The following is a 14,342-nucleotide window of genomic DNA, read 5'->3' on the forward strand; positions in this document are numbered from 1 at the left end:
TCCTCCTGCCCCGCCCGCCCACCTGCTGCTTTCTAACGGCCTCAGCCTCTCCCCTCTCCCCTCTCCCCTGCCCCTGGTGGCCATCTTCCTGGAAAGATGCCCTAGTGGTTCTGTGTATCCCCATCTGCCACCTCTCCCCCTCTCCCCCTCTCCCACCTGGCCTGCACCCCATCACTCCCCAGACAGCCCCCTAATGTCGCCAGTGACCGCCCTGTCACTAACCCCTCATCTTGCTAGGCATCCAGGCAGCACTGGACTCTTGTCCCGTAGCCACCAGGAGTTCTAAAAGGGCCTGGGCTGCCGAAACCGGTTTGGCTCAGTGGATGGAGCGTCAGCCTGCGGACTGGGGCTCCCAGGTTCGATTCCAGTCAAGGGCATGTGCCTTCGCTGCGGGCACATCCCCAGTGCGGGGTGTGCGGGAGGTGGCTGATTGATGTTTCTAACTCTCTGTCCTTCTCCCTTCCTCTCTGTGAAAATCAATAAAGTATATTTTTTAAAAATAAAATAAAAATAAAAAAGGGCCTGGGCTGTCCTCCTTCCTCGTCCTCCTCAGCCAGCCTCTCTGCCTGCCCCTCTGCCTCCTGCGCAGGCTCTGCTGGGCGGGCTGTCACCCTTCCATGATGCAAGTTACAGGGAAGTGCCTTCCCCAGCCTCCAGTCTTCCTCCGGCCCACACTTCACTCCCAGCTCAAACCCCTGTCCCCTCTTCTCCTCCTCCTGAGCTTTTCTCAAGGTGGCACTGTGCCTATGTGAGTAAGTCCAACAGTTCTTGTGGCGTCAGCAGCATCAGAAATGTCTGCTAACTTCCCAGTGCACCCACTTCTGCTCTCTTGCTGCATTTCCCACGGACGTGCTAAGGATGCTGTCACGTGGTTTGCCATCCATTGACATCCCTCTTCGAGAGATGCTAAGGGACACCAGAGTGAAGTTTGGGACATCAGGAACTGGAGAAAAGGCAAACGAAATTATAAACTTGCATAATGTAATAGTCTGTTTTTCTCCTAAGTTCTTTTCTTAAAAAATGTTTGTTTTTTTTATTGATTTCAGAGAGGAAGGGAGAGGAAGAGATACAAACATCAATGAGAATCATTGATCGGCTGCCTCTTGCACTCCCCCTCCTGGGGATCGAGCTTGCAACCGGGAATCGATCCCTGAGCTCCGGGTTCATAGGTCGATGCTCAACCACGGAGCCATGCATTTAAAAAAACTCTTGATTGCTGAAACCGGTTTGGCTCAATGGATAGGTCCCTGGTTCAATTCTGGTCAAGGGCATGTACCTTGGTTGCGGGCACATCCCCAGTAGGGGGCGTGCAAGAGGCAGCTGATGGATGACTCTCATCAATGTTTCTAGCTCTCTATCTCTCTCCTTTCCTCTCTGTAAAAAATAATATGCCGAAGCCGGTTTGGGTCAGTGGTAGAGCGTCGGTCTGCAGACTGAAAGGTCCCAGGTTTGATTCAGGTCAAGGGCATGTACCTTGGTTGCGGGCACAGCTCCAGTAGGGGGTGTGCAAGAGGCAGCTGGTGGATGTTTCTCTCATCGGCATTTCTAGCTCTCTATCTCTCTCCCTTTCTCTCTGTTAAAAATCAATAAAATATATTTTTAAAAATCAATTATATATATATATATATATATATATATATATATATATATATACACACACACAGACACACACACACACACTCTTGATGTTGAATATAATTTCCTCAGTTAAAGAAGGCATAAAATACGGCATTTTGAAACAGCTGGAAGATTTCTGTGGGTTTTTTTTTTCCCTTTTTGTTAATCCTCACCTGAGGATGTTTCCATTGATTGTTAGAGTGGAAGAGGGGGAGGGAAAGAGAGAGAGAGAGAGAAACATCAATGCAAGGGAGGCACATCAATTGGTTGCCTTCTACACACACCCTGGTCAGGGCCAGGGATTGAACCTGCAACCCAGGTACACACCCTTGACTGGAAATCAAACCTGAAACGCTTTGGTTTGCGGGCCACTGCTCTGACCGCTGAGCAACACCGGCCGGGACAGAGGGTGCTTTCATTGAAGTGTGACAGTGTGTGGAAAAGTGTTCATCAGCGTACAACACGAATGGACACAAACCCCACACTCGCCACTGCACGAAGAAGCCTCTTCTGACTATTACCCATCCTCCACCGTCCTCTCGACTTCCAACACCAAAGGTGGCATCCTAGAATCTAAAAAATGCAACATAAAAATATGTCCATCTTCTCCTGAAAACAGAGGTCCTGACAGCACCCACCTGGGTCCGGTGCCCAGGCACAGCAACCATCCAGGTGCTCCCCAGCTGAGCAAAGTGCCTTGCTCCCCCTGGTGGCTAATTCTGGGACCTTCACCCATTGCCATAACCTGCCTGGTCCCTAGGGCAGTCAGTGGTCTGGTAACTCATCGGTGAACAGAGCCGCAGTTTGCGGAACACTGCCCTAGGGAATGGATGGTCCTCTCCTGATGGCTATTCAAGCTATTTCTAAATTTTCTGTATTAAAAAAAAAAAATACTGGCCCTAGCCGGTTTTGCTCGGTGGATAGAGCATTGGCCTGCAGACTGAAGGTTCCTGGGTCCAATTCTGATCGAGGGCACATGCCCGGTTGCAGGCTCAATCCCCAGGAGGGGGCATGCAGAAGGCTGCCAACTGATGATTCTCTCTTATCATTGACTAGAGGCCCGGTGCACAAAAATTTGTGTATTCAGGGGGGCACTCAGCCGAGCCTGCGCCCTTTTGTAGTCCAGGACCCCACAGGGGATGTCCACCTGCCAGCTGGGGATGGGCCAAAGCTGTCAGTGGGACATCCTTAGTGCGGCCAAGGCTGAGCGGAGCTCCCCAGGGGGAGTGCACTGACCACCAGGGGACAGCTCCTGCGGTGAGCATCTGCCCATGGTGGTCAGTACACGTCATATCGACTGGTTGTTCCACCGTTAGGGTCAATTTGCACATTACCCTTTGATTATATAGGATTCTATAGGATGTTTCTTGAGTCTCTCCCACTCTGAAATCAATAAAAATATATTTTAAAAAATACTGTGCAGTGTTCCCGTGTAAGTGTGTGTGTGTGTGTGTGTCCACGAGAACCGGAACATAGCCTTGTTTGTAGTAGCACTACTCATAAAAGCCAAAGGTTCCGACGTCCACCTCCTACGGAATGGGTAAACGTCCACACACGGACCCTCACTCGGCCACAAAAAGGAACACAGTACTGCCCTGCCGGCGGCTCAGTTGACTGGAGCGTCGTCCTGTGCGCCAGAAGGTTGCCGGCTTGATTCCTGGTCAGAGCACACACCCAGGTTGTGGGTTTGATCCCCAACTGGGGCATTTCCGAAGGCAGCCAATCGATGCTCTCTCACATCAATAGTTCTCTCTCTCCTTCCCTCCCTCCTCTCTAAAACCAGTAAGCGTATCCTCAGTGAGAATTCAAAGAAAAAGTCATCAAGTACTGACCTGCCACAATGCGTGGTGCTCAGTGGAAGAAGCCAGACACAAATGACCAGTCGTATGGCTGTTTATATGAAATGGCCAGAAAAGGCCAATCCACAGAGACAGGAAATAGATGGTTGCCAGGGGCTGGGAGGAGGGGGCGACCATTACTGAGTATGGGGTTTCTTTTGGGGACAATGAAATGTTTTAAAGTAGATAGTGGTCATAACCCACGGACAGACAATAAGGTGGCGAAGGCCTGGGGTGGGCAGGCACGAGTGAGTCAATAGGGGAAAAGCCAGATCCTTTCAACAATGTTTAATTTTTTAAAAATAAGAAAAGGTAGTGGTGATGGTTGGACAATCTCGAAGTATCCTGACAACCACTGAAAGGTAATTTAAATGAGCAAACTGGGTACAAATCCTCGTAACACTTTACGGCCCTCTGCACTCAAAAATTCCCAAATGGGGATCAAAACTCCTGTGTTCTAGCTTCAGGGGTGAATGAGCTGATGGAAACCACGGGTGGGGGCCGGTGGCATGCCTGGCTCCCCACCATCTATATATATAAAAGCATAATATGCTAATTAGACCGGACAGCGAACGGCCTTTGGAGGAAGCAGGGCTGCGAGGGCCAAGCCTCCCGCAGGAACTGCAGGCACTGGGCCTCTGTGCCCGTAAGAGCTTGCGCGTCCTGGTCTTGGCAGCCACGGGGTCCCGACAGGTGTCTCCGGCCCCTTCAGGAACACCTGGCACCAGGACGAAACCCCAAACCAGCCGAACGCGGTGGATGCTTCTCACAGCAAGTGCTGCCCTCAGTGCTGCCCACGCCCAGGTTTCTCTACAGCGAGAAACGGGCAATGGCACCGAACAGAGGAGAGGGCCTGTCCGGTTCCGTCCACGGCAGCGGCTAACGTGCCCCCTCCTTGCGGACATACAGGCCACAGGCCACGCAATGTTTAGAAAAGGTTTATTGAACACAGGAAAGAAAACTCTAGACCCGATGGGACAGCTGCCCCTTCGTGGTGCCGGACACCGCCACAGGTTCCCGGACGGCCCGGGCGGGCTCAGCCGGAGACCACAGCCCCGGGCAGAGCCGCGGGCGGCCGTGTCCGTGGCAGGAGCGCACCCGCTGACAGTGGACGTGCAGACGCTGCTTGTGCACACACACGTGTCCCCAGGCAGAGACGCAGGCGCTCAGGATGGCATCTCCGAGGAGCACGTGGCTCCGTGGAGGGAGGTGGACACGCTGGTTTCCTGTCTGTCCGCCTGGACTCTCCCCGCGTGGCCAGGCCTGTGCCGTCACCGATCTCCGCCAGGACAGCGCTGGTGCGGCCGCGCCTCCCGTCCCCCGGCCCGCTCCGAGGGCTCTCCGCCGGGCGGAGGCAGTGCCGCTCGGTGTCGCCGGCCTAGCGGATGGGCCTGAAGGGGAACCCCATGCCCGAGAGGAAGGTGTGCCCGGGGTGCGTGGGCAGGGCGGCGTGGGCGGCGGGCACGGCCCCGTAGCCCAGCGGCGGCGTGTGGATGTGCGGGTAGAAGCCCGGGGGCAGGGCCGCGTGGGGCGACTGTGGCACGGGCCCCGAGATCACCAGCTGCAGCAGGCTGCGGACACAAGGAGGAGGTTAGCGCCGATCCCCGAGGCCCGGACACACAACCCGCACAGGCACCAGAGGCCTGGGGGATGCGGGGGCAGACACGCAGGCTCCCAGACGGGGAGACGGAGGGCGGTCTGTGGCCACCACGGCCGGCGGGTGCACGAGTGCGCAGTGAGCGTGACCCTCCACTGATTCCAGTTCTTTCCTCGACTCCAGCAAGACGACTCCCGTTTCGCCTTGTGACCTCTGATGTACCCGACATGGCCGTCCTCTCCTGCGGGTCCGCCACCCCATCTGTCCCCGCTTACCGTCAGTCCTTAGGGCCTCCTTACACAGAGGCGTGGACCGCAGGCCCGGACGGGGCCCGCCTGCCCTGCTCCCCTCAGCCCCCACCCGCCTGGCGGTCCGGAGAGGGCACTTACTTATTGTGGGGCAGCCGGGAGCACAAGGTCCTCAGGTCCTCTGAAACCAAGAGACACGGAATTAAGGAGGGACGGAGACCACGAGGCCAGGCTCTGGGCGGCATCTGAAGGTGCCAGTGTGGAGGGTGCTGGTGAGCAGCCACCGGGCCTGAGGCCGCCTCCCAGACGTCGTTCAAAAGCTGCGCTCTACACCCCCCGCCCCTAGCCCGAGTTCGCGTTCACAGACACGGGGCCCCAGGCAGGACCGTCGCTTGGGGGGGCAGCTCGGCCGGCAGTGTCAGAGCCGGAAGGCAGCCTCTCCCAGCAGATCAGCCGCCCGCGGCAGGACCGGCCGGTGGAATGGAAACCCGTCACCAAGACGACGGCCTGGCGGCCTCGGGGCCGGGCAGCTGCTGGGAGCCGACGGCCCGAAGGGGAGCACGGCCCTGGCCAGCTGGCTCTGCTGGCTGCAGTGTCGCCCTCAACACCTGAGGTTGCTGGTTCGATTCCTGGTCAGGGCATGTATCCAAGTGGTAGGTTTGATCCGAGGATGGGTGCGTATGGGAGGCAACTGAGCCATGCTTCCCTCTCCTATCAACGTTTCCCTCTCCCCCCCTGCCTTCCTCTCTCTGGAATCCATGACCCTCCCCCAAAAAACAGGGAGGGGGAACACAGGCATGTCATCAGCACAGGCTCCTTCACCCGAGAGCCATCAAGCACTAAACGCAGGAGAATTAGGGCACCTTTCCACAGGGAGGGGAGTGTCTGTGTGTTTCAGCCCATGCCTTCTCCTGCGGTAATCATGCCTCAAAGAGGAGGGAATGAAAGGGAACCTTCGCAGAAAAGGAGACCGCCTCAGAGGACGGATGCTAAGCTCCCACCCCTCGAGGCGTCCGGTCCTGCAGCGGCGGCCAGGCGCCACGGCGACATGCTCTGCCCGGGGATGTCCGAGCCGCCCCTCCCCACGCTCCCTAACGGGAAGGAGTCCCGGAGAGGCAGCACCCGGCCCGGTCCAGGGCCCCGTGTTCTGTGGGGGGCGGTGGGGTCGCGCCCCCGGGAAGGCCGAGGCAGGAGCCACCCACCTCTCGTGCACAGCAGCGCGCCGGAGGCCATGGCCACCTGCAGGGCCTGCGCCAGGCGGTCCAGGGAGAGCTCGATCTCCCGCGAGGCGTGGAGGGGGTTCAGCTCGTCCGCCAGCCGGTTGATCTCGTCCACCAGCGGGACCATGTGGTCGAAGAGGACGAGGCCCAGGCGGCCGTAGAGGGTCTTCTCGGTGAGGTGCGCCTGCAGCACCATGAGCACCTGCAGCACGCTCAGGTGCAGCCGGGAGTACAGCAGCTGGGGGTCCCTGTCCGGCGCCGCGGCGTCCGGGGTGGCCTTGGCGGTGACGTGGCCGTTGGCCAGGGAGGGCTTCTTCCTCCGGTAAGCCAGCGGGGCCTTCACGCACCAGCGGATCAGTCCCGTGAGCGGCGTGAGCTCTAAAAACCCGATGGGGAGGTTGGGCGCGATCGGAGTATTTAAAAAGGTGATGAGGATCAGCCGCGAGTCTTCGGAGATCCAGGAGACAATCATGTCCAGCAGGTCCAGCGGCGGGATGAGGTCGTCTGCAAAGACAGGCCGAGTCAGGGGGGTTCCGGCCCCCGAGACGGAGCGGGCGGAGGGGCTGGAGCCCGAGGTTCGCAGGACGCACCGCCCCACACCCGTTATCTACTCCGCTCGTCTGCTCTGTCCCCTTCCCAGCCATCCCGCCACGAGGGACTCCTGTCTCGGGCAGGACCGCCTGGCCAAGGCAGGGTTCAGAGAGACTCGTCAACTCAGCAATCCCCGAGAACGACAGGAGGCCTCGGGGAAAGTCCGCTGTGTCTTTTTCAGTCCAATTCCACACTTTCCACGTCTCCGCCTCACACCGCGAGCCGCCCTCCCGGAGGAGGTTTTGCTGCGGCTGGAGCTGGCATCTCCCCCAGGGCACGTGGCAGCTCCGTGGCCTTCAGGAGCGGCCAGAGCCCCCTCGGCCCCGTCGGGGCAGCAGCCGGGGACCTGCCCGGGCCCGGGCGCTCTGCGGCTCAGACAGGGAAGAGTGAGAACGGACGCGGATATTTCCTGTGGGCTTCGGTGCCCGGCACCGGCCTGCTCCTCTCCACAGATGAACGCGTTAACCCTGACACCCCAGGACACCGAGGCACAGGGGCGGGAGTCACCTCCCCAGGACTCGTCACACGGGTGGCCCGGCTCTGAACGCGGCCCCCGGCATGGCCCTGGGAGCAGCGTGCAATGCCCTTCGCTGGCGGCATGGGGTGGGTGTGTGTGTGTGTGTGTGTGTGTGCAGGCTGTGCTCCCCTCAGCTCAGGGCGCAGATACCCGAGGCTCATTCTCCGGAGACACGGCCTCCTCCCCGGGACTGTGCCTGCAGTGTGGGTGTGATGCCACCACACCCCCTGCCCCTCTGCGGAGTGATGGCCACGCAGGAAGCAGCTGCCTAGGACTCTGATGTGACAACATGAACAGTGGGCGACCCTGTGTGTGATCCCAATTCCCCCGACACTCCTGTCTGGAAACACCAGTCCCACGCCTCCCTCTGGCATACACTGCCCGCCCCCCCAAACCTAAGCTGAGGGGCCTCCCGCACCTGAAGGCGGGCGCGTGCAGCTGTGTGTACACGCTGCCCTCGAGTGCATAACCCCTGGGCCTTCCTAGCAGACCGCGGTCCTGGTCCTCCGCTCCCTTCGGCCTGAGGCCCGCTGGCTTCGGGAGCGGCTCCCTGGGTGGCTCTGAGGCACAGACGCCCCGGACTCTCCGCTCCCAGCGGCTCCGCCATTCCGCAGGCAGCGCCCCGGCCTGGCCTCCAGGGCTGCCTCTCGCTGCGCGCGGGGATCCCGCTTCTCCAAGCACAGCAGCTGGTCCAGGGAGCACGCACAGCTTCTCACGTGCAGCCCCCTGCCCCACACGGTGTGAGAAACGCTGACCCCCGACTCGCACACTGGCTTGAGAGAGAAAGACCACGTCCCACGTCCATTCTAGAACGTTATTGGTGTTCTCTGGACATCACTTCTTTTCCGTGTGAGCCACCCGTTCCCAATGCTGAGGCCTGTTTCTGTCCCTGTGGCCTAGAGTAGCTGCAGACGGAAAGGGCAACGAGGATGTGGTAAACGAGGTTTTACTGAGTCTTTCCGATTGGAAAGCAAAGCCTGAGCAGTGCTCCCGGCTGCTAACAGCTGCTAGCTACTGGGTCAAAGTCACAGGCGGCCGAGCAGCATCCCAGGAACCAGGAGCTCGCCGGCTCCATTCCTGGGCAGAGGGCTCCATCTCCCAGAGGGGGCAGGCCAGAGCCAGCGGTCAATGTTTCTCTCTCTCTCCTCCTCCCTTCCCCCCTCTGAAGTCAGTAAAAATACATTAAAAAAAATAAAAACCTCAGAGGAGCAGGCCGAGGGGCACGCCGCCCGGCTCGAGGCGCCGAGGACAGGGCCCGGCGAGGAAGGACCGCGGCCAGAGGTGCTCCCTGCGAACCTTCTCACAGGAAACAGCCCCGGAAGCCCGACAGAGCGACAGGCTGCACCACAGCCGTCCGCGTCCGCGGACACGTCTGCCAACGCCGGGCGCGGTTCTGGGCCCAAAGCCCTCCGGCCTCTCACACCTCCTGTCTTTGGGGCGGCCACAACGTCGCGGTTACATAAGGGAGGCGAACACATGCTTCAGCACTTGGCATTGGCAACAAACTCAGAGGTTCAGGGAGCCCCGGCCGGTTTAGAGCATGGATAGAGCATCAGCCTGCGGACTGAAGGGTCCCAGGCTCGATTCCGGTCAAGGGCACATGTCCAGGTTGTGGGTTCCATCCCCAATGGGGGACGTGTAGGAGGCAGCCGATCCATGATTCTCTTCATCGTGGATGTTTCTATCTCTTTCTCCCTCTTCCTCTCTCTCTGAATCAATAAAAATATATTTAAAAATTAAAATAAAAAGGTTCAGGGAGAAGCACCTGTGAGTGGTGTGGGCAGGAGGGAGGGAGGGAGGGCGAGCGGCCTACCTGAGGACAGGTCGTAGAGCGCGGTGACGGCCGTGACGAACTGGCAGCAGAAGCGGGGGCTGGTGCCGAGGACCTGCCGCAGTGTCTGCACGGAGCCGGGCACCAGGCAGCAGTAGTCGTCCACCAGGGCCCTGGCCAGCCGCACGCAGTACACCGCCGGCGTCCGCTGCGGGGGCACAGCGCGTCACCACGGGGTCAGCCCGGCGGGGCCCTCCGGCGGGCCGGGGCCGGACGCTGGCACCTCCCGCCCGCAGACCAGCTCCGCGCCCACGCCTGCCGCGGCCCGAGGCTGCCCCGGGCGGGAGCGGATGCGCAGCCTGAAGCACCTGCTACCCTGCCCTCTCCATAAGCTCCGAAGTCTACTGCCGCCGAGCCCCACCCGCCGGGACAGTGAGCGGCTGTGAGCCTCCGGGGAGCGGGTGTGCTCTGTCCTCACCGTTCCCTGTGCTTCCAACTCCCGCCCCCTCCCCGGCCTGTTCCTTCACACTCAGGCGCCCATCCGTCACCACTGCCACGTTCAACGCCGTTCCAGGCAGACAGTTATCCCGTCTACCAATAGGAAAGCTGAGGTGCACGATTTGATTAAGGCCATGCTGTTACCCTCCAGGGGACACTGCGAGGAGACCGCAGGCCAGGCGGCCCATTCAGGCCAAACTCTGCCCACGACGCCGCTCCATCCGCCTCTGCCTTGTCTCGGGCGGAGGCTCAGCCCTCCCAGCGTGGCAAACCCCGACCCAGACCACAGAGACCCCGTCCTGCTGTTCCCATCTGCTCTCCTTCTGCCAGAATGCCAGCCCAACTGTGCCGAGAGAGAAAGAGAGAGAGAGAGAGAGAGAGAGAGAGAGAGAGAAAATCCTGTGATGGGTCACAAGGTGCTAAGTTTGACTGCACTAGGCTGTCAAAGGATAGAGGTTCAGATGCCCCAGAAATCAGACTCCACTGAGATATGCCTGTGTACTACAAAGATAAACTATCTTTCTGCTGGACAAGTTTTTTGAAAATTAATTTCAGAGAGAAGTATCAGTTTGTTGTTCCACTTGGTTGATTCTTATATGTGTCTTGACTGGGAAGCGAACGCACAACTCTGGTGTATGGGGACGACACTCTAACCAACTGAGCTACCAGGCCAAGGCTTGCTGGCCAAATCTTAATGGTAAGAAAGATTACAAGACACCATGGCCCGGTGGCTCAGCTGGTTGGAGCGTCACCCCATACACCAAAAGGTTGCTGAGTTTGACTTGGATCAGGGCACATGCCTATGTTGAAGGTTCAATTCCCAGTTGGGGTGGATATAGGAGGCAGCCAACTGAGGTTTCTCACATAGATGTTGCTCTCTCTCTCCAAAAAAAATCAAAAACATATCTTTGGGCAAGGAGTTAAAAAAAAAAAAAAGTTACAAGAAAAATATTTAAACACAATTTAAAAAAAATATATTCTATTAATTTTTTTACAGAGAGGAAGGGAGCAGGATAGAGAGTTAGAAAGATCAATGACAGAGAAACATCGATCAGCTGCCTCCTGCACACCTCCGACTGGGGATGTGCTCGCAACCAAGGTACATGCCCTTGACTGGAATCGAACCTGGGACCCTTGAGTCTGCAGGCCGATGCTCTATCCACTGAGCCAAACCAGCTAGGGTGATAGAGGTGATCTTGACAGCCTGTGGACTGAAGGGTCCCGTGTTTGATTCTGGTCGGGGCATGTACCTAGATTCTGAGCCCAATCCCAAGTGGGTGCCGTACAGGAGGCAGCCAGCTGATGACGTTCCTCTCTCGTGGGCGTTTCCATCTCTCAATCCCTCCCCCTTCCTCCCTCTGTAAAAGAAAAATAAATAAGAACACTCTGGAAAGCTCTGAGGTCCCTGTCCGTTAGAACAGCCACCCCCGCTGTAATGCCATCCTACAGCAATGCAAACAGCACCCATGCTGGCTGACCTAACTGTACAGAAAGTAAGCAAACACGCCACGGTGACAGGTAATGATCTTAAAAAAACCCCAGCCGAAACCGGTTTGGTTCAGTGCATAGAGCGTCCGCTTGGTTGCGGGCACATCCCCAGTAGGGGGTGTACAAGAGGCAGCTGATCGATGATTCTCTCTCATCAATGTTTCTAACTCTCTACCCCTCTCTCTTCCTCTCTGTAAAATCAATAAAATATATTTTTTTTAAAAAACAAAACATGTCCAAGGCTACCTGCATAGTTGATTTCATGATCCTACCTATCATTTTCAACCAAGAAAAGTGATTTTTCACTCGTTCTGAAGACAGAGCCTTACTTTTTAAAGTTAATGAACCATCACAAACTACTGTTTCCTCTAGAATGAGTATCCCTTGTATATAAAGATGGGTCTGGGGCGTCAGCATGCGGGCTAGCGACACCAAGTGGACAGCACCTGGCCAAGGCCCCTCAAGAAACCCAGTTCCTGGCACATCCCTCCTGGAGGCCGGGAGAAGGCCATGTCGGGAGAGGTACCTGGAGCCAGGAGGCTGCACACTCCAGCACTGGGATTCGACACACAGCCACCGCCATGGAGACCAGTTTTCCCAGCAAGCTCATCCGGCTGTCATCCGCTTTGTTCCCTTGGGGGCTGAAAAGGGATGAGAAAATAATCTGCCGGACAGAGTCCTTGGATTGGTCCTGGAAATAATTGCACATGATTTCAAGCAGTTGGAGCTCCTGGAGTGAATTCAATCTCTATAAAAACAAACCCGGGAGAGGCGATGAGACACGGAGCGGTAACAGGCACACGGGTTCACACAGTTAGAAAACAGGTCGCTCTCTTCCCCAGGGCCCTGCCCCCCCCCACCCCCCCAAGCCCGGTGCCGGGGGAGATCCGCCGCGGCTCCGGGTGTCACCGCACGTCCGTGCGGCGCTGGGCGCGCCCTGCGGGGAGCACGGCCGTCAGGCACCCGCAGGGCAATGCTCAGGCCTCCGGAGGGGCAGGACCCAGGGCGGAGCGAGCCCGGCCGGGCAGGGCGCGGGCCCGGCGAACCCTCGTGGCCGCGCGGGGAGAGGGAGAGGGACAGGGAGAGGGAGGCGGAGGGAGAGGGAAGGACGGGGACGGGGACGGGGCCGGGGACGGAGGGCGGCGCTCGGCCGCCGGCCCGCACCTTGGGCTGCGCGCCGCGCTCCTTGGGCACCTGGTACACGAACTCCTCGAGCAGCTCCACGGGGCCCTGGTCGCCGAGCGGCAGCGGCGCGCCCTGGCTCTGCAGCTGGCTGCCGAAGTAGATGTCCAGGTGGTACAGCACCTCCTTGGCGGCGCTCAGCGCGTCGCGGCGCAGCAGCGAGTGGCGGATGTCGCTCATGGCGCGGCCGCCGCGGGCCGGGGCGCCGCGAGCGCGGCGGGACTTCCGCCCCGCGCCCCGCGGCCGCGCCCGCCGCCCCGCAGACAAAGAGGCCGCGGCCCGCGCCCCGCCCGCCGCGCCGGGCCTGGGCCGCGGCGCCCGCCCGCCCGCCGCTGCCGGCGCGGGCCCGCTCAGGGGGCCATCCCGCCCGCCAGCCAGCGGGGAAGCCGGTGCGCTGCGGCGCCGCGAGTTCGGGAGCCGACGCCGCGGAGGCGAACGGCGGGGACTGCCGACGGCGACGGCGGCCCGCAGGGGTCAAGCCGCCCGGCGAGCGCCCGCTCTCGGGAGGGCGCCACCTGGCGGCGGCGGCGGGCGCGGAAGGGCGCCGCCCGCAGGCCCCGCCCCCGCGCCGCGCCCCCGCCCTGGGCCCCGGGCGCGCAGGTGGACGCCCGCCGCGGCCCAGGCCATCACCCCGCCATCGAGGCTCATTGGGCCCTGCGCTCCCCTCCGCCGCCCCCGCAAGACGGGCAGACGCCGCTCCCTTTGTCCCCAAGCCCGGCTCAAAGCCTACACGTTCACTGTCCCTTCCCACCACACCACGGAGCACAGGTGGCAGCGCAGGGCACGGGCTCAGCCTGGCAGTTCACTTTAAAGAATGTATCTCGTCTGAGCTCAAGGGGCTACGATGTCAAATGATGCCTCCCTGCCAGTTCCTGTCCCCCAACCCCTTCCGAGTGGCCTGGGAGGGAACCTCGGTACTCTGCTCCCAACGGCTCTCCCATCCCAAACCCTCAGCACTTCCTAGGAGTCTTTTTTCCAGCACTCACCTCTGCACTGAATTACTTGTGCTTAGTTAGGAATTAAAAAATAGGGTAGGCACTGGTTAGATCGTCCCAATAATTCAGGGTTTCTGGTTTGATCTCCGGGCAAGGCACATACTAGAAACAATCAATGAATGCTTAAATAAGCGGAACAACAAATTGATGTTTCTGTCTGTCCATCTCTCTCCCCCTTCCTAAAACCAATCAAAAACAATTTTTTTAAAAAAGGACTCAAAATACTTGATATGGCCACAAGAGGTCAGTGGAGAGTTGACAGGAGGCCACCAGCTCAACAGGCCAGGGTGAAGGTGCAGGTGTAGTTAAGGAAACGGAGAAAAGAAGTCAAACCTTGCACCCAGAAAGTGGTTGGCAAACTGTGGCTCGCGAGCCACATGCGGCTCTTGGTCCCCCGGAGTGTGACTCTTCCATAAAATGCCATGGCCTGGGCGAGTCTATTTTGAAGACATGGCATTAGAAGAATTTTAAGTTTAAAAAATTTGGCTTTCTGCTGAAACGGGTTTGGCTCAGTGGATAGAGCATCAGCCTGCAGACTGAAAGGTCCCAGGTTCGATTTTGGTCAAGGGCATGTAGCTTGGTTGCAGGCACATCCCTGGTAGGGGGTGTGCAGGAGGCAGCTGATCAATGTTCCTCTCTCATCGATGTTTCTAACTCTCTATCCCTCTCCTTTCCTCCCTGTAAAAAAAAAATCAATAAAAAATATCTTTAAAAAAAAAAAAATTTGGCTTTCAAAAGAAATTTCAATCGTTGTGCTGTTGATATTTGGCTCTGTTGACT

At 58.6% G+C, this 14,342-nt stretch overlaps 1 protein-coding gene across 1 annotated transcript; it reads right to left on the reverse strand.

Annotated features, from left to right (window-relative positions):
- Positions 1–4,377: 4,377 nt before the first annotated feature.
- INTS15 (integrator complex subunit 15) lies at positions 4,378–13,024 on the reverse strand. Its single transcript, XM_084884402.1, has 6 exons — positions 12,550–13,024; positions 11,912–12,133; positions 9,442–9,607; positions 6,503–7,024; positions 5,442–5,481; positions 4,378–5,026 (listed from the first exon to the last, which is right to left on the reverse strand). The coding sequence occupies exons 1-6, from the start codon at positions 12,745–12,747 to the stop codon at positions 4,834–4,836; spliced, it is 1,341 nt and encodes a 446-aa protein (XP_084740528.1). The 5' UTR covers positions 12,748–13,024; the 3' UTR covers positions 4,378–4,833.
- Positions 13,025–14,342: the final 1,318 nt, after the last annotated feature.

Source organism: Pipistrellus hanaki (assembly GCF_964339955.1).
Source record: "Pipistrellus hanaki genome assembly, chromosome: 5".
Classification (NCBI taxonomy): domain Eukaryota; kingdom Metazoa; phylum Chordata; class Mammalia; order Chiroptera; family Vespertilionidae; genus Pipistrellus; species Pipistrellus hanaki.